General features: G+C 37.3%; 1 protein-coding gene across 2 annotated transcripts in view; it reads right to left on the bottom strand.

The window, feature by feature from the left end:
* MEIKIN (meiotic kinetochore factor) overlaps positions 1-23,689 on the bottom strand; it is a 140,003-nt gene that overhangs the window by 107,968 nt on the left and 8,346 nt on the right. For both annotated transcript variants that reach the window (XM_050792843.1, XM_050792844.1), the window contains exons 5-7: positions 18,865-18,993; positions 7,510-7,629; positions 2,600-2,639 (exon numbers count right to left, since the gene is read on the bottom strand). In XM_050792843.1, coding sequence (XP_050648800.1) covers positions 2,600-2,639; positions 7,510-7,629; positions 18,865-18,993 — 289 coding nt within the window. The remainder of the gene's footprint in view (positions 1-2,599; positions 2,640-7,509; positions 7,630-18,864; positions 18,994-23,689) is intronic.

Genomic DNA, 23,689 nt, shown 5'->3' with positions numbered 1-23,689 from the left:
CAGGCATGGTGGCACATGTTTGTAGTCCTATTTACTCAGGAGGCTGGCTGAGGCTGGAAGATCACTTGAACCCAGGAGTTTAAGGTTACAGTGAGCTATGATGGTGCCACTGCACTCCAGCCTGGGCAACAGAGTAAGACTCTGTTTCTAAAAAAAAAGAAAGAAGAAAGAAAGGAAAGAAGGAAGGGAGGAAGAAGATGGACAGACAGATGGAAGGAAGGAGAGAGAGAGGGAGGGAGGGAGGGGGAGAGAGAAAGAAAAAGAGAAGAAAAAGAAAAGAAAAAGAAAAAGGAAGGTGGTGGGAGAAGGGGAAGGGGAAGGGGAAGGAAATGAAAGGAAAGAAATTCTTTTTCTTTATAAATTACCCAGTTTCAGGTGTTTTGTAATAAGCAACAGAAAAACAGACTAAGACAACCATATGATACAGAAAAAGCTAAGGAAGTTAACAAAGATAGATCTCTCCTCCACACCTTCCAGTCTACAGCATTATTCCAAAGAGAAGTGGGGCAAAGACTTAGGAAACAAGCAGACAATGGGAGCTGACTTTTCTCCTCAAGGCCCAAATATGGAGACGGGGTAATAAATGGGAGGATGACATTAGAAGAGGTGAAGAGAAAGCCAAAAGGAGAGGGGGTATGTACTAACTCCCTGTTTAGAACTCTAGGAGATGTCCATACAGGGTGGAAACAACATAACAAGAAGAGCTGGGGATGTTTAGGCAGAGAGGGGGCATCAGTTAGCTCTCCTGAGATTCTCTTAATGCCTGGGCATTGAGAACAAGTTCTCAAGGTTCCGTACACCAAGAGCAATGAAGAAAGTGGCCAAATTTACAGCCAAAACACCTGGCATAGGAGTGCTGTGGTGAGGTGACTCTACTACAAAGGTTGTAGAAAGCCACCTAATCAAACTCTGGATACAGGACTTCAATGAGACTCAAAGGGTTTGGGAGAGCAACAAAAACCAAGGTGAGGTAAAATCAGCAATGGAGGACCTTAGGTCCTAAATAAGGCCTTAAGTTTATGAGTCAATGATTTTTTCAGTGGAGTCCAGACCTGGTATAGAACCAGTCTAGAAGTCTTGCAGCAAGAATCAGTAAAAATCCAGAGACAGTTATGGGATTCCAGATACCCTCAGATCCTAACCTTACCTTTTCCCCAGCACTGCTACAAGGCTACGTAAAGTCTGCCACTATTCCTACACACTTACATTTAGGGTGACTATTTGTCCAAACTGGAACATTTCTGAGAGTACAAGGGTACTCTGTTAAGAATTATGTCAGAAAAACAGGCATATACTGAGACTGCCCAGGCAGATAAAAGGGTATGATCGCTTACCAATATGCCATTCTTAGGACTATGGAATGGGGAGAAAATCTAAGGTTCAGCATTCACCCAAAAAGGACTTCTGACCGGAAGTAAATGGATGACAATAAGTAAGTTTAACTCATTATTTCCCAGCTAAATAGGGGAGAAGGGTGATGAGGGTTTAAGAGAAGTTTAGATGAGTTATTTTAAAAAATAAATGAAGCTATATTTTCTTTGCACATATAAGTGGTAGGTTTTATTTTTCAAAGAGAGGTCAGTATTTAGGTGAGACAGGAAATAGTCTCAGATACACATAATCAAGTGTTTTATTACATGTGCTCCATTTCAATACATAGACAACAGTCATTAAAGTGGATCTGCAAAGAAGTTATAGCAATATAAATAAAACCCCCTTTCTCCATTAGCTACTATGTCAAAGTTGTAGGGGTTTTACTTTGTGAATGTGCTACTTAAATAAAGAGAATACCAGATGTCTAGTAGACAATAGGCGCTCAAATCTGGTATCATTATTATCCAAATACCATTCTATCCTCCTTAAGAATGTATTATATTATAAATTGCGGAAGGAATTTTTTTAAGTGATTCCATCATCATCTCTGGTGACCTTAGTCATTTATATTTACAGTTTTCACTGTCATTTACTGAAGGACAATTCACCCAAAAACAACAGTAACAGATTTTATTTTCTTCAGAAAATTCTCACCATTTAGATACAGGAATATTCATAAAGAGGCTATCATACTAATGCTACTCTCTTCTCACGCTACATACATTTCCCAAGGAGACAACTATGCCTTCAGCCCAGGACTTTTCCCTTGCTCTCTGGGCTGGGCCATCCAACTCATTGTTGGACACCTCCACTTCAAAGTGCTGTCGGTACCTCAGTGTTACCCCAACCCACTCCTGCTTTTTCATTTGTGTTCCCTCACCTAGTGAATAAGTTTTCATCCAATTTCCTAAGTCAGAGGGCTGAGGGCCAACTTGGATTTTGACTTCTTCCAATCTGTCATTAAAAACTATTGACTATCCCTCTTGAATTTTTCTCAAACTTTTCCTTTTTGCTATCATTGCTGAGGGCAGAGATTTTGTTTTTAATCAATTTCAATTTTGTTCACTACTATATCTCTAGCAATTACAACAGTCCTGACATATAGTGAGTCCTCAACAAATAATAAATGAACACCTGAGTTTGTGGACTAACAATCATATTTGCTATATAACTATTATAATACAGGGTTTCAGAAGCTCAACAATTTTAAGATTTTAATTCTTACGTTTCTCTGTGGCATTTCTGATAGTCTTCTGAAGAGGTACCTAGGAAAGAAAATAAAAGCAATCTATTAGAAATATAATTTGAAGACAAACCAGAGGCTAAAATTAGGTAAAAATGAATATTTTCCCCCAAGTGCAGTTTATTTTTATAACTTTTTAAATATTGTTTTTTTTTGTCTGTCACTTAAATTAGGTAAAAATATTTTCAAAATATCAAAGTAAAAAAATGTTGCAAAATGTTACGAGATACAGAAGTCTCTCCCTTGTATTTGAATAGTTCTTTATAATTTTTGAAGTCTTTTTACATGTATTATCTTACTTGATTCTTACAACAATCCTGTCAGGTAAATATATCAATTTATTATCCCCATTTTACATATAAGAAAAAAATAACTGGTCGGATTACAAAACTAGGCTGGGTACAGTGGCTCACGCCTGTAATCCTAACACTTTGGGGAGCCAAGGCAGGTGGATCACCTGAGGTCAGGCGTTCAAGACCAGCCTGGGCAACAAGGTGAAACCCCGTCTCTACTAAAAATACAAAAATTAGCTGGCCGTGGTGGCACACGCCTGTAATCCCAGCTATTTGGGAGGCTGAGGCACCAGAATTGCTTGAACCCAGGAAGTGGAGGCTGCAGTGAGCCGAGACTGCGCCACTGCACTCCAGCCTGGGCAACAGAGTGGTACTCTGTCTCAAAAAAATAAAAAAATAGAAAACTAATAGTCAAATACTAGTCCAATACCAAATGTATAGAAACGCATACTAGTAGATTGATTAGTCAAGAGAATTTCTGCCAGCCAACATTTGACTGCCTCAGGTACATTAAGATGTTAATAGAAATATAAAGAACCATGGGTATAGTTATCTAAAGAAATTAAAACCTTTAGTGGCTTTGGTACTTTGCTTATGTTAGATTAGGATTTTTAAATCTCACAAATTAAAGAGGAGACAAAGTGAATGATGCCTTTAAGCATTTCCTCAAAGGGAGGTTCTCAAAACATATACAGTGGACCCTTATCATCTAGCATCTATTCTGTTTTTGCTGGTAAGAGTTGCCTCGTTTTTTTTCCCTGATGGTCCAGGCATAGCCTATAACTCAATGCTGTGAGAGCCCTGTATCTCCCTGGACAAAGTGACTGGTTCAGGGAAAGGCACATAAACTAATGAAGCCCATGTGTAAGGTCCAGGACTTCAGTTCAAATTGTTGGGAAAGAGAAGCACTTTTTTCAATGTATTGTGAGTATGTAAGCCCAGAGCCAGCAAAAGTTGCTCCAAGAAGGGACTTGTCTGAGAGCATAACTGACATAGAGGGATCCTGAGCCAGGGGATAGAGAGGAATTGGATCCTACCAATATCATTTGAAACCCTGGATCAAATTGCCTATGTACCTGATTTATTGCTGAATTTTTCAGGTACATGTGGTAACAAATTCCCTTTTTAACCTAATACTGTTAGTTTTTTGACATTTGCAATGGACAAGAATCCTTACCAAAACATTTGCTAAAGAGACAGGCTGCTTCTTTGAGAACTTTATTTCAGCAAAGGAGTTGCCAAACTAAACATAAAACAGAAGACAAGGCCTTCAAACACTAGAAATATTGCCATCTAGACAGCTATCAACTTTCCAATAAAGGACCCTTAACTCAATGTTCTTTGACTAATATGACCCTTTCTTAGTGGCACGCTCTAATAGATGGGCTGCCAATATCCATTCCTACTCCCCTTCTTCATTTTCCTTGCCTTCTACCACAATAGAGGATAGGAAAGCAAAATACTTGGTTTCTCAGCCTCCCTGGTGGTAGATAAATGCATGACCCAGTTCTGGCCAATAGACCAAAGTAGAAGTCAGCTGGGAATTTCTAGGAAAGCTTTTCTTCTTTCAATAAAAGGATACATGTGGCGCTCAGCCTTCTCTCATTCTTTCTACCAGGAACATGACTGGCTGTGACACCTAGAGTTTAGCAACCACCTTGCAACTATGGGGTAACAAACCAACACACTTGGTTGTATGTTGACATAAGACCCTATGATCTTGATGATATTAGTGAGTTGCTACATAGCTCTGGGCTGGTATGGGAGAAACATAAACCCAATATAAATTTAAAAAATTTTGCATGACAAAAAATACCATGAACAAAAAGCCAATATTCTTCAAATAAAAATGGCCCTTAAACATATGAAAAATGTTTAAACTCACATGTAATTATGAAAATGCAAGTTAAAATAGCACAGAGATACTATATGTCACCTTTGAGAGTAGCAAAATTAAAAAAAAAAATGACAGCATATTCTGTTGGTAAGGATATAGGGAGACCAGCACTTTAACACACTATTGTTTGGAATGCAAACTGTTATAATCCTTCTGGAGGAAAATTTGGCAATATCCAATAAAATGATAACCTTCTGACCCAGCTATCCTACCTCTGGAAATCTACCTTGAAGATACACTGCCAATAACATGAAAATATATATCATAAGTTTATTCATTGTGTATTGTTTATAATGGCAAAATATTGGGGAAAAACCTAAATACCCAATATATAGGTATTTTTGAATAAACAAAAGTACATCCACAGAGTGGAGTACTATGCAGCTGTAAAAAATAAGAGGAAGATCTCTATGTAAACTGATGTGGAGTGATTTCTAGTACATACTGTTAGGTGGAAAAATCAAAGTGAAAGAAGAGTAGCTATATAGCATGGTACCCTTCATGTAACAAAGAAGAGGATATAAAGAAATACATTGAGATCTCCTCATTTGTACAAAAGAAACACAGGAAGGATAAGCCAAAAACTAAAAAGACCAGTTACCCACAGTGGGTAAGTGAGAAAGGGGTAGAAAGAAGAGAAGAATGGTAGCAGGAAGAAGGAGAAAGTGATAATTTTCTGAGAATATCTTTTTATATAGCTATGACTCTAAAACCATAGTAATATTTCATATTCCTAAATACATACACAAAACCAAACAGGACAGGTGAATGCAAAAGTGAATCAATAACAAATGAGTATAGCTATACATATTACAAGTGAATAACTTCTCATATGTTAAGGGAGGTGGGGAGAAAATGAACTTACATAACTTTGGAAAATTAGTATTTTGACTGGATGCTGTAATGCTAAAGACAAAAAGAACTGTATGCAAATGCTGTAATTTATTTACTTAAATGTGTTTCTTACAGGGGCCTGGGTTAACACTTCTGAAACTACTCTATATATACTAGAAATAAATAAATAAATAAATAAATATACAAATAAATAAATAAATGAATGAACGTATGATGAAAGTATTGGATTTCAAACCATAGAATAAATATCCATGAGTCTACACTGAATTAGTAATCAAATAAATAAACAAATGGCAGAAAAGAGAAAGTTCTTCTTTTACAGTAGAATTCCAATTAATAAAAGTAGCAGTAAAGCATAGAATAAAAAATCACCATTGGACAAACACCACAGTAATAAAGGTTGAAGTCAACTGGCTGCTCTGATGGCTGCTAAAATTAGTGAAATACAGTTTCAGAAGAAAGAGAGTTTACAGTCTCAAACTATCTTTTTGTAGATATTCAAAAATTACAAAGAGAAAACAGCAATTTTTAATTGGAGAAATTCAGCAGATACCACCTTAACCAAATGATGAAATTTAACATCACCAGTAATAAGACATAATATTCTTCAAATAAAAATGAGAGGACAACATGAACCCTTTGATACGATATGATACACTGCAAAGGCACAACATAATTTCTGTGGTACTCTTACCAAAAACTGCATAACTTCATTCCTTTTTTTTTTTTTTTTTTTTTCAGAAGATCCATATTCTGTCACCCAGGCAGAAGTTCAGTGGTACAAACATGGTTCACTATAGCCTTGACCTCCTGTGCTCAAGTGATCCTCTCATTCTCCCACCTCAGCCTCCTGAGTAGCTGGGACTACAGGCGTGCACCACCACATCTGGCTCTTTTATTTTTTGTAGAGATACAGGTCTCACTATGTTACCCAGGCTGGTCTCGAACTCCTGGCCTCAAGCAGTCCTCCCACATCAGTCTCCCAAAGTGCTGGGATTACAGGTGTCAGCCACTGCACCCAGCCATAACTTCATTCCTATCATGAGGAAACATCAAGACAAATCCCAACCAAGGGACATTCTACAAAATAACTCATCAGTAATCTGAAAGACTGAGGAACTATTACAAACTGCAGGAGACTAGGGAGAAGTAACAATTAAATGTGACATGGGATCCAGGATGGATCATGAAACAGAAAAAAGAAAGACTAAACGAAAAGTCTAAAAATAGTTCAAAATAAAAAGTTATAAAAGGCTGAGTGCAATGGCTCATGCCTATTATCTCAGCACTTTGGAAGGCCAAGGTAGAAGAATTGCTTGAGGCCAGGAGTTTGAGACCAGCCTGGGCAACATAGCGAGACTCCATCTCTACAAAAAATTGTTTAAATTACTTGTTGTGCCCGGGAGCAGTGGCTCACACCTGTAATCCTAGCACTTTGGGAAGCCAAGGCAGGCAGATCACCTGAGGTCAGGAGTTCAAGACTAGCCTGGCCAACATGGTGAAACCCCATCTCTACAAAAATACAAAAATTAACTGGGTGTGGTGGCACGCACCTGTAACCCTAGCTACTAGGGAGGCTGAGGCAGGAGAATTGCTTGAACCTGGGAGACAGAGGTTGCAGTGAGCCTAAATTGTGCCACTGCACTCCAGCCTGGGCAAAACAGTAAGACTCTGTCTCAAAATAAATAAATTTAAAAAGTAAACTAAACATACTTCTGCTGTTATTAGATATTATCTGTAGCCAAAGGTAATCCAACTGATAAACTTAGCTTAGAAATCATTCAAGAGAAAAAATCCTTTGCTTTTCCAACATAGATAAGAAATGTTCCCCCGTGTGTGCAACTCACTTAAAATTGCAGAGACATTTGAAAACTGTGGTGCCTTCTCTATCGCTACTGCTTTACTGGTATCCAGAAGAGTAGAATTCTTCCACTGCATGTGTTCTTCCAAGTTGGGACACTCCCAGTCTAAAACAGCAGAGAAGAAATAGCGTAAGACTTTAAACAGCAGCCTACAAATGATGGGTTCCTTCCTACCCCACCTTAGGTCCCCAGCCCATACCAAATGATGGTATTATAATTGAAGGTTTTGGATGAGACAGAAAAAAAATAAGCTTTGACAGATCAATATACTAAATAATCTATGGTCTATTCTGGTTCTTTTACCCTGCCTTCCTTTCTAGACTTTTCCACCATAAGGATTATTGATCTAAGAGACAGGTAGCACACGTGTGAACTGCCTGTTATATTTTATATATGTTATACCTATGTACCATTAAAAATCACATCACTAAATAACATACAGTCAGCCCTTTGTATCTATGAGTTCCATATCTGTGGATTCAACCAACCATGGACTGAAAATATTCAGGAAAAAATTGCATCCATACTCAACATACACAGTCTTTTTTTTCTTGTCATTATTCTCCAAACAATACAGTATAACAACTATTTACATAGCATTTACATTGTATTAAGTATTATAAGTAATCTAAAGATTATTTAAAGTATATAGAAGAATGTGCATAGGTTACATGCAAATACCATGCCATTTTATATCAGGGACTTCAGCATCCACAGATTTTGGTATCCAAGGGAGGTTTTGGAACCAACCTCCATGGATACCAAGGGACAAACTGTACATAAACTGCTATTACTTAATATCAGTTTTAAGCTTTCTAGTGATTTCCCACTATGGAAGAATAAGACTATTCCCTGTATATTCGCCCACCCCACCTTTCCTACCCCTCCCATTGTATCTATAGTGTTATATCATATATTAAGTTAGATCAATATTCATATAGACATATGATGATAAAATGTTTATAAAAATGCTGTTTACTCTGGTGGTATATCAAAACCACCTTTTGTTTTTCCTGGAGTCAATACAAGTCCCTTTCCTCATCTGTTTAGTTTTATACATACACACACACATACACACTCTTTTGAGACAGAGTCTTGCTCTGTCGCCCAGGCTAGAGTGCAGTGGTGTGATCTCGGCTCATTGCAACCTCCGCCTCCTAGGTTCAAGTGATTCTCCTGCCTCAGACACCTGAGTAGCTGGGATTACAGGCACCCACCACCATGCCCGGCTAATTTTTGTATTTTTGTAGAGACAGAGTTTCGCCATGTTGGCCAGGCTTCTCTCGAACTCCAGACCTCAAGTGATTCGCCCGCCTCAGCCTCCCAAAGTGCTGTGATTACAGGCATGTGCCACCACTCCTGGTCTCTATACATGTTTTAATCTATTTAATCTCAAACACTACCAAATTGCATAAATCCATTCCATTTATTCCACTCCCTGGTGTTTTAGAATTTCATAATGCTGTGCCTTGGTGTTTTTCATCTACTGTACTAGGCACACTATGGTCCTTTTAACCCAGAAACTCACAATTTATAGCTCAAAAAATGTTCTTGAATATTTACTGATAATTTTCTTCCCTTTTTTCCATTATCTTTTCCTGGATCTCCTATTGTTTGACGTTGGATTTCATATACTGTTCTTATAGTTTTTTCTATAAATTTTAATCTTTTTTTCTTTATTTTCTCCTTTTTCCCTCCTTTTTTTCTTATGATTTTTTTTTCTGGTAAATCTCAACTTAATATTTTAATCCCTTTACTGAGTTTTCCATTCTGCTATTGCATTTCATTGTTCTTAGAACAGCCTCTTTTTTATAGCATCCTATTCTTATTTAATGGATAAAATATACATTTTCTTATCTCAATGAAGATTTTTAAAAATATTTTCCTCTCCTTGTTCCTATTTCTCCTTGATTCTTTTTCCTCCTACTTAATTTCCTTGTTTCAAGATTTTTAAATTTTAAAAGTTTAAACATTTTAATTTTTAAAATTCCTTTTATAGTTAGAACACTTAACATGAGATCTACACTCAAACTTTTAAGTGTACAATCCAGTGTTGTTAACTAAAGGCACAGCATTCTATAGCAGCTCTCTAGAGCTCACTTCTACATGTGTAAGTGAAACTTAATATGGATTGATAGCAAATCCCAATTTTCCCTTCCTGCAAGATCCTGTCAAACATCATCCTACTCTCTGCTTCTATGAGTTTGGCTATTTTAGATAACTTATATAAGTGGAAATATCAAGTATTCGACCTTCTGTGACTGGCTTATTTCATTTAACATAACATCCTCAAGGTTCATCCGTGCTGTCACAAATTGCAGGATTTCTTTCTTAAGGCTGAATAACATTCCATTGCATTTATACATCACATTTTCTTTATCCATTCATCTATCAACAAACATTAAGGTTTTTTCCACATCTCGGCTACTATGAATAATGCTGCAGTGAATAAGGGAGTGCTAATATCTCTTTGAGATCCTGATTTTAATTATTTTGGATATTCACACAGGGACTGATGGACCACATGGTCATTCTGTTTTCAATTTTTAGAGACACCTCCATACTGTTTCTATAGCTGCTGTGCCATTTTATAGTCCCACCTACAGTGTACAAGGGTTCTAAATTATCCACACCCTTGCCAACATTTGTTATCTTTTGTTTTTGTTTTTTGGTAATAGCCCTTTTAACAAGTGTGAGGTGATACTGTGGTTTTGATTTGCCTGTTTCTGATGATTAATGATGTTGAGCATTTTTTCATATGCTTGTTGGCTATTGCTGCTGCTGCTTTGGAGAAATATCTATTCAAGTTATTTGTCTATTTTTTAAATCAGGTTGTCTTTTTTGTTTAGTTTTGCTATTCAGTTATAAGAGTTCCTCATGCATTTTAGTTATTTACTCCTTTATCAGATATATGACTTACAAATATTTTCTTCCATTTTGGTATGTTGTCTCTTTACTCTGTTGATTGTTTCTTTTGATGTTCAGAAGCTTTTGCTGTGCAGAAGTGATAATGTCTCACTTGTTACTGCTCTTGTTGCCTACACTTTTGGTATCATATCCATGAAATCACTGCTAAGACTAATGTTATGAAGCTTTTCCCCTATGTTTTCTTCTAGGAGTTTTATATGTAAGTATTTAATCCATTTTGAATTAATTCTTGTGTATTAGTGTCAATGTCCAATTTCATTACTTTGTATGTGGATATTCAGTTTTCCCAACAGCATTTGTTGAAGAAAGTATCCTTTCCTCATTGTGTATTCTTGGTACTCCATCCTGTCAAAGATAAGTTGGCCATATATGTATGGATTCATTTATCTTATGACAGTACCATACTGTTTGAATTACTATAGCATCACAATGTATTTTGAAATCAGGAAGTATGATGTTCCTACTTTGTTCTTCTCAAGACTGTTTCGGCTATTTGAGCTTCTTTGTAGTTCCATATACACTTCAGGGTTGCTTTGTTATTTCTATTAAAAAATGCCATTGAGATTTTGATAGAGATTGCATCCAATTTGTAGACTGCTTTGGGTGTATGGATATTTTAACAATATTAAGTCTTCCAACTCATAAACACGGGATGTGCGTCCATTTCTTTTTAAATTTTATTCATCATTGTTTTTCAGCATACGTATCTTCTACTTCTTAAGTTTATTCCTAAATATTTTATACTTTTTGATGATATTATAAATGAGATTGTTTTATTTCCTTTTCAGGTAGTTTATTGCTGGTATATAGAAACACAACTGATTTTCGTATGTTGATTTTATAATCTACAATTTTACTGAATTCATTTAATCGTTCAAATATGTTTGTTTGTGTGTGTGTGTGTGTTTTTAGACAGAGTCTCACTCTGTCACCCAGGAACCCGGCCCACTGCAACCTCCACCTCCCGATTAAAGCAATTCTCCTGCCTCAACCTCCTGAGTAGCTGGGACTGCAGACGCCTGCCACCACGCCCAGCTCATTTTTGTATTTTTAGTATAGAAGGGGTTTCACCATGTTGGCCAGGCTGGTCTTGAACTCCTGATCTCATGTGATGTGCCCGCCTCGGCCTCCTAAATTGCTGGAATTACAGGTGTGAGCCACCACATCCGGCCTTATGGTGTCTTTAGAGTGTTTTACATATAAGATCATGTCATCTGCACAAACAGATTATTTTACTTCAATTTAGACGCTTTTTATTTTTTTGTTGCCTAATTGCTGTGACTAGGACTATGCTGAATAAAAGTATTCAGCATACTTCCTGATCTTAGAGGAACAGCTTTCAGTTTTTTACTACTGAGTATGATGTTAGCTATGGGCTTCTCATATACTGTCTTTATTATGTTGAGGTAATTGCCTTCTGTTCCTAGTTTGAGAGTTTTCATCATAAAAGATGTTGAATTTTGTCAAATCCTTTTGCTGTATCTATTGAAATTACTGTGTAATTGTTACCCTTCATTCTGTTAAAGTAGTGTTACACTTTGTTGATTTTTGTATTTGGAACCATCCTTGCATTCCAGGGATAAATGCCACTTGGTCATGGTGTATGATCCTTTTAATGTAGAGATGAATTTGAATTGCTAGTATTTTGTTGAGGATTTTTGCATCTATGTTTATCAGGGATATTGTCTTATAGTTGTCTTTGCTTGTAGTATTTACCTCACTTTAGTATGAGGGTAATGCTGGCCTCAAAGAATTAGTTTGAAAGTGTTTTCTCCTCTTTAATTTTTAAGAAGAGTTTAAGAATAGTTTAATAAAGACCATATATAAGAACTGGAATTAAATATTCTTGAAATGTTTGGTAGAATTCACCAGTGAAGCCATCTGGTCCTGGACTTGTCTTTGTTGGAAGGTTTTTGATTGCTTGTTCAATCTCCTTACTAGTTATAGGTCTGCCCAGATTTTATATATCTTCATGACTCAGTCTTAATAGGTTATATGTTTCTAGGAATTTCTTCTTTCCTTCTAGGTTATTCAATTTATTGTCCTATAATTGGGCATGGTAGTCTCATGATTATTTTTGTTTCTGTGGCATCAAGTATAATGTTTCATCTTGCACTTTGAATTTTATTGAGTCTTCTTTTTTTCTTAATCTAACTAAAGGTTTGTCAAATTTGTCCTTTCAACAAACCAACTCTTAGTTCCACTGATTTCTATTTTTTTCGATTCTCTGTTCCATTTATTTCTGCTCTAAACTTTATTTCCTTCTATCTGATAATTTTTGGCTGTTCATTCTTTTTTCTAGTTCCTTGAGGTGTAACATTAGCTTATTTGAAATGTTTCTTTTTAAATGCAGTTATTGCTATAAAATTCCCTCAGTACTGCTTTTGCTATATTCCACGTTTTAATATATTGTGCTTTTGTCCAAAGATATTTTCTAATTTCCCTTTTGATTTCTTTGGCTCATTGGTTATTCAAGAGTATGTTAAATTTCCACATATTTGTGAATTTTCCAGTATTCCTTCTACTACTGATTTCTAGTTTTATTCCATTGTGGTCAGAAAAGATACTTGGTATGTTTTCAATCTTCCATTTGTTAAGACTTGTTTTGTGACATAACATGATCTATTATGGAGACTGTCCTATCTGTGCATGAGAGAAATATATATTCTGCCACTGTTGGGTAGAATGTTTTATATACATATTAGGTCCATGTTGTCTATAGCACTGTTCAAGTCTGCTGTTTGCTTACCTGTTTTCTGTCTGAATGTTCTATCCATTGTTAAAAGTGGGTTATATTGAATTATCCCACAATTATTGTATTACTATTTTTCCCTTCAGTTCTGTCAATGTCTGTTTTATATATTTAGATGCTGATGTTGGGTGCATACGTATTTATAACTGTATATTTTCCTGGCGAATTTACCTTTTTATTCTTATTTTTGTTCTTCTTTGTCTCTCATGACTGTTTTTGATTTGAAGTCTATCTTGTCTGACACAAATATAGCCACCCCTGCTCTCTTTTGGTTACCATTTGTATGGAATATCTTTTTCCATCTCTCCATTTTTAGTGTATGTATCTTTAAATCTAAAGAGGGTCATTTGTAGACATCACATCATTAGATCTTGTTCTTTTATCCATTCAGTCACTCTGTGTTTTGATTAGGAAGTTTAACTTATTTAAAGTACTTATTGGTAGGTAGGGACTTAACTATTGTCATTTCACTAATTGTTTCTCTCTTGTAATTCTTTTGTCCCTTTTTCCTTTAGTGCTGTCTTCCTTTGTGTTCCATTGCTTTTTGTATATATCGATAAAGGTTTTCTTTTTCTTCTTTTGTGATACTTCCATAGGAATTCTGTTTATGTTGACCATGGGGCTTATGTAAAATCTTATATAGTAACAGTCTAAGCTGATAACTTAATTTCAATTGCATACAAAAACTACACTTCTACTTCTCCCCCTCTTGCACTTTATTCATGTCACAATTTATATATTTTAGTTGTATTATTAACATCTTCAGTTAGTTTTTGACATTTTTATCTTTTAACTCATATACTAGAACTAAAAGTGATTTAATTCTGGTATACTACTATAACAATATTACTGTATTCTGTACAGTATTACAATTACTATTACATTACTATTGTAATAGTAAACTACTATAAAGAATTGGTGAGCTTGAGGACAGGTCATTTTTAAAGACTCCAAAAGCAATTGCAAGAAAAACAAAAATTGACAAATGGGACATAATTAAATTGAAGAGCTTAACAGTAAACTACTATTACAATATTACTGTATTCTGTATTTATCTATATATTTACCTTTACCAAGGAGTTTTATACTTTCATGTTACTGTTTAGCATCCTTGAGTTTCAACTTAAATAACTCCTTTCAGCATTTCTTGTAAGGCAGGTCTAGTCGTAGTAAATTCCCTCAGCTTTTGTTTGTCTGGGAAACTCCTTGTCTCTCCATTTTTGAAAGACTGTTTTCCTGGGTGTACTGTTCTTGATTGACTTTTCTTTCAGCACTTTGAATATATCATCCCATTCTCTCTGATCTGTAAGGTTTCTGCTGAGAAATCCACTCATAGTTTTATGGCAGCTCCCCTGTACATGTCAAGTCACTTTTTACTTGCTGCTTTCAAATTTTTCTTTATATATGGCTTTTGACAATTCAATTATAATGTTTCTCAGCATAGATTTCTTAGATTCCTTCTACTTGGGTCCCTTGGGCTTCCTGGATCTAAACGTCCATTTAATTCCCCAGATTTGGGATGATTTTAGCCACTATTTCTTTGATTACACTTTCAAGTCCTTTCTCTCTTCTTCTCTGGGACTCCCATATTGCAAATGTTGGTCTGCTTGATAGTGGCTCACAAATCTCTTAGGATTTCTTCAATCTTTTCATTCCTTTTTCTTCACTAATGGCATAATACTAAATGACCTTTATTTTTCTTCTAAATTTTACTTTAGATATAGGAGGTACACATGCAGGTTTGTTACATGGGTAAACTGTGTGTCACTGGGGCTTGGTGTACAAATGATTTGTCACCCAGATAGTGAGCACAGTATTCAATAGGTAGTTTTTCAATCTTCACCCTCTTTCCACCCTCCAACCTCAAGTAAGCCCCAGTATCTACTGTTCCCTTCTTTGTGTCCATGTGTACTCAATGTTTAGTTCCCACTTATAAATGAGAACATACTGTATTTGGTTTTCTGTTCCTGCATTAATTTGCTTAGGATAACGGTCTGCAGCTGCATCCATGTTGATGCAAAATATATGATTTCATTCTTTTTTATGTCTGTGTAGTATTCCATGGTATACATGTACTACACTTTCTTTATCCAGTCTACCACTGATGGGCATTTAGGTTGATTCCATGTCTCTGCTATTGTGAAAAGTGCTACAACAAACATATGTTTTCATGTGTCTTTATAGAATGATTCCTTTGGAAATACATCCAGTAATAGGATTGCTGGGTCAAATGATAGTTCTAGGTTCTTTGAGAAATCTGCAAACTTCTTTCCATATTGGCTAAACTAATTTACATTCCCATTTCCTCTGTGTACCAGCAGTGTATAAGCTTCCCCTTTTCTCTACAATCTCACAAACATGTTATTTTTTGACTTTTTAATAATAGCCACCTTGACTGGTATGAGATGGTATCTCATTGTGGTTTTGATTTGCATTTCTCTAATGAGAAGAAGACATACTTCTTTAATCTTCTTTATATTCATGCCCTTTGCCCATTTTTTAATAGGATTGTTTTTTGCTTGCTGATTTAAATTCTTTATAGATTCTGGATATTAGATCTTTGTTGGATGCATAGTTTGCAAATATTTTCTCCCATTCTGTAGGTTGTCTGTTTACTGTGTTGATAGTTTATTTTGCTGTGCAGAAGCTCTTCAGTTTAATTAGGTCCCATTTGTCAATTTTTGTTTTTCTTGCAATTGCTTTTGGAGTCTTTAAAAATGACCTGTCCTCAAGCTCACTAATTCTTTATTCTTCTTGAGCTAGTGTGCTGTTATATTGTTCTACTGAATTTTTCTTTTGTTTTTTTTTTAGAGCGGTCTTTCTCTGTCACCCAGGCTGGAGTGCAGTAGCATAATCACAGCTCACTGTAACGTCAAACTCCTTGGCTCAAATGATCCTCCCACCTCAGCCTCCTAAAGCGTTGGGATTACAGGCATGAGCCACTGTGCCTGCCCTCAGTTCAGTGATAGTATTATTCAGCACCAAAAATACCTATTTTGTTCTTTTTAAAACTTTCTTTTTGTTGAAATTCTTATTTTGTTCATGTATTGTTCTTCTCAGCTTGTTGAGCATCTTCATAATGATTATTTTGAATTAGTTGTCAGAAAATTTGTATATCTCCATTTCATTAGGGTCAGTTTCTGGGGATTTATCTTGTTCCTTTGTTTGGACCATGTTTCCCTGCTTCTTAATTTTCCTTGACTCTTGGTATCAGCATCTATACATTAGAAAAAACATCCACTTCTCCCAGTCTTGCAGACTGGCATTGTACAGAAGACCCTTATGAATAAGCCTACCCAGAGATCTCTCAAATCTTTTTGCTAGTCCAAACCACCATCTTTGTTGTTATCAGCCTCCAGGCATTTAGAATATGTCAGATCCTGTCAACATTTTAAGACAGGTGTGACAGAAGCTAGTCCCAAGAACATCCCTTAAAAAGCTGCAATGGACACACAGTCCAACTCCTTCTCTCCCGAGGGAGAAGCCGGAATCTGGTTTTTCCCCCCCCCAACTCACTCTGCACTGAGCCAGGTGGAGGGCAAATGGCAAATGTTTGTGTCCTAGAGCAAATTGTCATCTTTATTCTCAGCAGTCAGCAGTCACCTTGGATATGTTGGGTCCTATCAGCACTCTGAGACAGGCAAGACAGAAGTCAGTTCCCTCAGGCATTCCTCAAAGAATTCAGAACACTGGATGTATTGTCAAGTCCCTTATCTTGCTCTTCCCCTCAGGGAGAAGCTGAAAACTGTGGTATGGGTTTCCTCTCAATTGTATGATGTTGTGCTAGGAGTAGGAATTATGGTGAGGATGTCTCAAATTGTCCTACTGGCTTTGATGTGGCTGGCCCCATGCTTGCCAGGATGCAGGCGCCTGTCTACTGTGTTCTGAATTTTACACAAAGGGAACTGGTCCATATACTGCTGTTGGTGTGCCCATAAGGAGTAGGCAGGGCCATGGCTTCCTGTTTCAACATCTTGGCGACAGCATTCTCACACTTTGTTTTGCTTTGATATCTCTTTTTAATGTTAGAGGCTTTACTCAGAAGTCTGGTGATCCTTGGCTCTCTGTTCATATTTAAAAGTGGGTCCTAAAAGGCTAAGTGGTATCCCTATGGCCTAGGTGGGGCTTGTCACGTAGTTGGCTTCACTGTAGGGTCTTCTGCCTGGTCCATTTCATTGAGGACTCCTGAGGTCAGTATCTTTAGATATTTTCTTCTGGGGTACTCAGTTCCTGAGAAAATAATCTTTCATTTTCTCAACAGAAGGTTCAAGTCTGGGAAGCTGACAAGAAAAATGGGCTGCTGGGGTAGGGTGGAAATAAGCATTGGGTGAGCAGATCCCATAATTTAGGACGTACACTTTTACTTAATTTCCTCTTCCAAATTCAGTACATTATCTGCAGCAGTCAGCTTTGGCTGACAACCAAAAAATCTCAGTGGCACAAAATGAAAAGCATTTATTTTTTGTTTCCATGTCTATTAGTTGGCTCAGGTCTCAGATTACAAGTCTGCAGATCAGCTGGGGCAGCTCTCTAAAGTGAGCTGTTTGCCTGGGCTGCTCCACTCTGTTACTCTCATTCTGGGGTACCATGAGAGAGGCAGAAGCTAATTAGGATACATTCTCATGCTAATGGCAAAAGTGCAAGAAGACAAGCCCAACCACTTAAGCAATTTGAAAGCTTTTCTTAAATTGTGTTTGTTGCAGAAAGCAAGTGACATGGCCAATCCCAAAGCCAGAGAGTAGAAAAGTACACTCCACCCATTATGAGGGTAAATAATACTACAGAGAAATGAATAATTGAGACTGACATTTCAAAATACCACAGTATCCCTGCTATTAACAGTACCTAGTATTCTCCAGTCTGGAGTCCCTGTTTCAAAATATTCTAAAGAATAACTCTACAGGCTCCCTTTGAGCAGGAAAGGAGCAGTTAACCACATCTTTCATGTTTTTGACATCTATTTACAAGTATTTGGCACAATCAAATTATGAGCTTTTCTGCGACACTATAGTGCAAACTGGCTTGTTTCTGGGGTATTCACATTGTTGGTTTAGGACTCTGCTTTCTTAGGTCTGCTGCATCAGACCATCTGATTAACCTTCCAAACTTTGTACTTTTCTTTTTTCCAATTATCTTTGTCCTTATGAGTGTATTACTTTAAAGAAAAAGCCGTTTTCTGCCATTGTAAGATTGTAGAGTAAGGCATGTATTTGATCTGCCATCATTAACCAAAGGCTATATTTATATGTATAATAAATGTAAGTAACTCTTAATTTGTGAAGAAAATTCAAGCAGAGACTTGGCCTAGCTAACACTTAAGTTATTTGCTGAAAAGTAAGATAAGTACAGGAAAAAAAAAGATAACACATGGTTCAAGGGAATAAGTACACATTCATTAGGTGCAAAATTGATTAATAATTGGATGTGCGTTACATATAAATGCTAAATGACATTTCTTCATTCTTCCTTGATCTGAGGGCTTTTGCTCTATTAGTCCTATGTGACTAGGAATGAAACACAACAGGTAATGGTCAAGGAAGTGAGGTGTTGGTGAGGAAGAGGAGTATGCCTTCTCAAAAGGGACATTTATTCAGGAGGATTTGTGGACAAAGGAGTAATTTCTATAGTAGAGCAATTTAAGGTTGGAATTACTTTCTCACCTAAATAATCTGATTTTCTGAACAGTTCAGGTGATGGAAAGCTCTCTTCAAAACTCTTGTATTCTGCATAAGAGTCTGTTACTGAATAGCTCAGAGGAGAACTGGCCATACTATGGTGCAAACTTAATCCTGTAAAATAAAGGAACAAACAAAATGGATAAATGTTTTGATACAAAACAGATGTGAAATCCTAAAAATTGAAATGTATGGAAATGTACATGCTTAGTTACATATTATTACTAGAACATAAAACTGCTTCTACATACAACTAAAAAGGCATAATATTTTAAACTATTTTAATTTGATCTTGGACAATCATTCTATTTTTGATGGTGATAAATTTGTTATAATCCTCTTTTGTTGTTTTTCAAAGTTTTACAACTTACTCCTTTTCTCTACTTTGGGGTCAGTTGTGATTTTTGGCTCAAAAATTTAAGTTTTTTTTTTTTTTTTTTTTTTTTTGAGACCGAGTCTCGCTCTATAGCCTAGGCTGGAGTGCAGTAGCGCGATCTCGGCTCACTGAAGCCTCTGCCTCCCAGGTCCTGGTTCAAGCAATTCTCTTGCCTCAGCCTCCCGAGTAGCTGGGATTACAGGAATGTGCCACCATTCTGGCTAATTTTTTTTTTCTTTTTTTTTCGTATTTTTAGTAGAGACGGGGTTTCACCATGTTGGCCAGGCTGGTCTTCAACTCCTGACTTCATGATCCGCCTGCCTCAGCCTCCCAAAGTGCTAGGATTACAGGCATAAGCCACTGTGCCCAGGCAAAATTTAAGTTTTATATATAAGTAACCCACTAATTGTAAGCTAACTAGCCGAGGAAAGAGTGATTCTAGTTATTTCATCTAAAAAACAATGAGCCTACACATACACAAATAGATTAAAATAATTTAATAAGAGAGCATGGAAATAGACTCACACATAAATAAGCAACTGATTTTTGACCAATATGTAAAGGCAATTCAGTGGACAAAGGATAGTCTTTTAAACAAAATGTGCTGGAACAACTAGGTACCCGTATGAAAAAAAACAAAATAATAAAACTTGCACTCATACCTTCCATCATGGAAAGAAATTAACTCTAAATGCATCATAGATCTAAATGTAACTCCTAAAACTCTAAAACTTCTTTAAAAAAAAAAAAAGGGAGAGGCCGGGTGCAGTGGCTCAAGCCTGTAATCCCAGCACTTTGGGAGGCTGAGGCGGGTGGATCATGAGGTCAGGAGATCGAGACCATCCTGGCTAACATGGTGAAACCCCATCTCTACTAAAAATACAAAAAGAAATTAGTTGGGTGTGGTGGCGGGTGCCTGTAGTCCCAGCTACTCAGGAGGCTGAGGCAGGAGAATGGCATGAACCCGTGAGGCGGAGCTTGCAGTGAGCCAGATTGCGCCACTGCACTCCAGCCTTGGTGACAGAGCGAGACTCCATCTCAAAAAAAAAAAAAAAAGGAGAAAATTGTAACACCGAGTTATGTGAAGAACTTTTTTATTTAACACTAAAAAAGATTCATAAAACAACAGCACTGATAATTTGGACTTTAGCAAAATTTAAAACTTCCCTTCAAAAGAGACTATTAAAAGACAAGCTATAGGCTGGGTGCAGTGGCTTATGCCTGTAATCTCAGCACTTTGGGAGACCAAGGCAGGCAGATCACGAGGTCAAGAGATAGAGACCATCCTGGCCAACATGGTGAAACCTCATCTCTACTAAAAATACAAAAATTAGCTGGGCGTGGCATCATGTGCCTGTAGTCTCAGCTACTTGGGAGCCTGAGGCAGGGGAACCGTTTGAACCCAGGAGGTGGAGGTTGCAGTGAACCAAGATTAAAATTGGCCACTGAACTCCAGCCTGGTGACAGAGTGAGACTCAGTCTCAAAAAAAAAAAAAAAAAAAAAAAAAAAAAAAAAAAAAAAGAGACAAGCTACAGATAGGGAGATAACATTTGCAAATGGACTGAAATCCAGAATGTAAAGAACTGGCTTGGCACAGTGGCTCATGCCTGTAAAGACAGCACTTTGGTATGCCAAGGTGAGAAGATCATATAAGCCCAGGAGTTTTGAGACCAGCCTGAACAACATAGTGGAACCCTGTCTCTACAAAAAAAAAAAAAACACGAAAAACCAGAATATAAAGAACCGTGAAAACTCAATAATAAGAAAACAAATCCTCAATAAGAAAATGGACTATATATTTGAAGAGAGAATCTTCCCAGACTCAGAGGTCTTAAAGTTATTCCTATGGGAGTGGACTAGAATGAAGAACTGTCCAATAAATGATGGTGACAGAACATAGTACTAAAAGTTGAGAAGAACCAGAGATTTGGTAAGAAAAGGGAAAATGTGGCCGGGCGCGGTGGCTCAAGCCTGTAATCCCAGCACTTTGGGAGGCCGAGGCGGGCGGATCACGAGGTCAGGAGATCGAGACCATCCTGGCTAACACAATGAAACGCCGTCTCCACTAAAAATACAAAAAAATTAGCCGGGCGTGGTGGCGGCGCCTGTAGTCCCAGCTACTCGGGAGGCTGAGGCAGGAGAATGGCGGGAACCCGGGAGGCGGAGCTTGCAGTGAGCCGAGATCGCGCCACTGCGCTCCAGCCTGGGCGACAGAGCCAGACTCCGCCTCAAAAAAAAAAAAAAAAAAAAAAAAAAAGAAAAGGGAAAATGTGCTCTGCTATATTTAGTCTGCATTTATTAAACATTTCCAATATGACAAGATAGAAATCAACACTGATAGAAACTAGTTGCGGGGGTCAGGGGTGGTGAGTAAGAGATCACAGGGAAGCATTGTTCTGAAAACCTATTATTTCCTGCCCTGGAACTAACTTACACCTCTCTCTGCTCATCCATTACCTACCTGAGACAACTACCTCTTTGTCCTTCCTCCCAAGACCTCACCGCAACTTTTTCTCCTATGCCAACTCCCTTGTTAAAAATGAGAACTGTTTTCTACCTGGACATCTTCTCCAGCCGCCACTGCAACACTTAAATTGACTGACTCAATCTACCATCCTTCTCCATATCCTCAACTGTCAGAGTAGTAGGCTGTCTCTCTGAGCATCCTTTGCTTTCCCTTCTCCAACTGCCCTAGAGTGTCCTGTCCCTGTCCTAGCTAACTTTTATCCTTCTCACACTGTCTTCATCCTTCCCATCCACATGTTATATCTATCCTGCCTTCCATTCCTCAAAATTTAATGAATACCCCTCATAGCTGAGCTATCCTTAACACTAAGCCCCAGAACTCGAGCTGGGCTCAGAAATAAGGAAAGCCCACCATCTGGGTAGTTGAGTAGAAAAAATAATAAATGTTAATATTGTATCAGTGGGAGGCTGACCCTGGTGTCACAAGTTAGAAATGTAAATACAATTAAAAAATATATTTTTATCAAATTGTTCATTGTTAAACTGACAAATAGTTCTACAAAGCTTATAGCAAAAACTGAAATCTCTTGTCTCATATCTCCCCATCATAATTTTCTACCCTCTAGAGACAATTCCTTTCAACTTTATTAATGGTTTCTTTTGATAGGCACCTCCTTTACATTTCTAAATTAAATGCATTCAATGTTTCTATTATTATGACTATTCAAATATACTCGTAGCCAAGCCCTATACTGTGAGCCACATTCATCACCTTTTTGCTACAATTTCTTTTCCTTTGTTACCTAATTTTAAAATTTGTTTTCTAAGTACTTTATTAAGTATTAATACTAAGTACCATTTTGTTCCAACTTTTTTTTTTATTTCTTTTTGAGACAGAGTCTCACTCTGTCACTCAGGAGTGCAGAGTGGCAGGATCTTGGGTCACCGCAACCTCTGCCTCCCAAGCGCAACTGATCCTCCCACCTCAGCCTCCTGAGTAGCTGGGATTACTATTGCTAAACTGCTAAGCCTGGCTAATTTTTTTGTACTTTTAGTAGAGATGGGATTTTGCCATGTTGGCCAGGCTAGTCTCAAACTCCTGAACTCAAGTAATCCACCCACCTTGGCCTCCCAAAGTACTGGGATTACAGGCGTAAACCATGGTGACCGGCCTTGTTCCAACTTTTTCCAAGAGTTTAAATTTCAATACTTTAAAAATACTTTAAAATACTTTAAAAAAAAAACCAGGTTATCTATTTTTTATTTTCCTCCCTCTCTCCCTCTTCTTCTTTCTTCTTTTTTAAAAAAGTATAGCTATTGGAGATCTCAATCCATTTGCTCAAATTTGGACTGTTTGTCCTCTATACATCCTACACAGTTGTCTTCTTAGGATTTCCCTTTACCATTATCCTAAGAAATTCACATATTTCCTGTATTAGATAAGAGCCTTTGATTCCTAGATCCCATGATTTCTTCTTTATTGATTTATTTCCTGGTTTTCTTGGAACATCTGCTTCATTTCCGAGAAAAGGAACAAAGAAGATGTGTCTAAAAACTCCTTTATCCTAACACTTGAGTGACAGTTTGGCCGGGTAAGAATTCTAGGTTAGTATATTTAAGAGACTGATTCAATTTTTTGATGTGTGACAGCTTTTAAACCTCACTGTTCCCTCTTCCCCTTTCCACCTCACATCTGGGTGACAAGACAGCCTTAGTGGTCCATCTTTTGGCAATGGTAGCAAGTTCAAACCATGCACAGGAAACCTCAACCTGGTCCGATCCTCTAAACATCATGAAAACTCCAGGCCAGGTCTCCTTCCCCTTCATTCTCAAGTCATTTGCAGTCCTGCTTGGAGTCATCTTTCTCCCGAGAAAGGCTCATTATATGAGTAATATACCTTATACCTTTCCATATCTTCTTGGTGCGTAGATGGCATAATCAGTGTTGAAATCCAGGACACCTCTTG

Source organism: Macaca thibetana, chromosome 6 (genome assembly GCF_024542745.1).
Source record: "Macaca thibetana thibetana isolate TM-01 chromosome 6, ASM2454274v1, whole genome shotgun sequence".
NCBI lineage: Eukaryota > Metazoa > Chordata > Mammalia > Primates > Cercopithecidae > Macaca > Macaca thibetana.
Note: the sequence above shows the minus strand (reverse complement) of the source record. Positions and strands in the feature narration are given on the sequence as shown.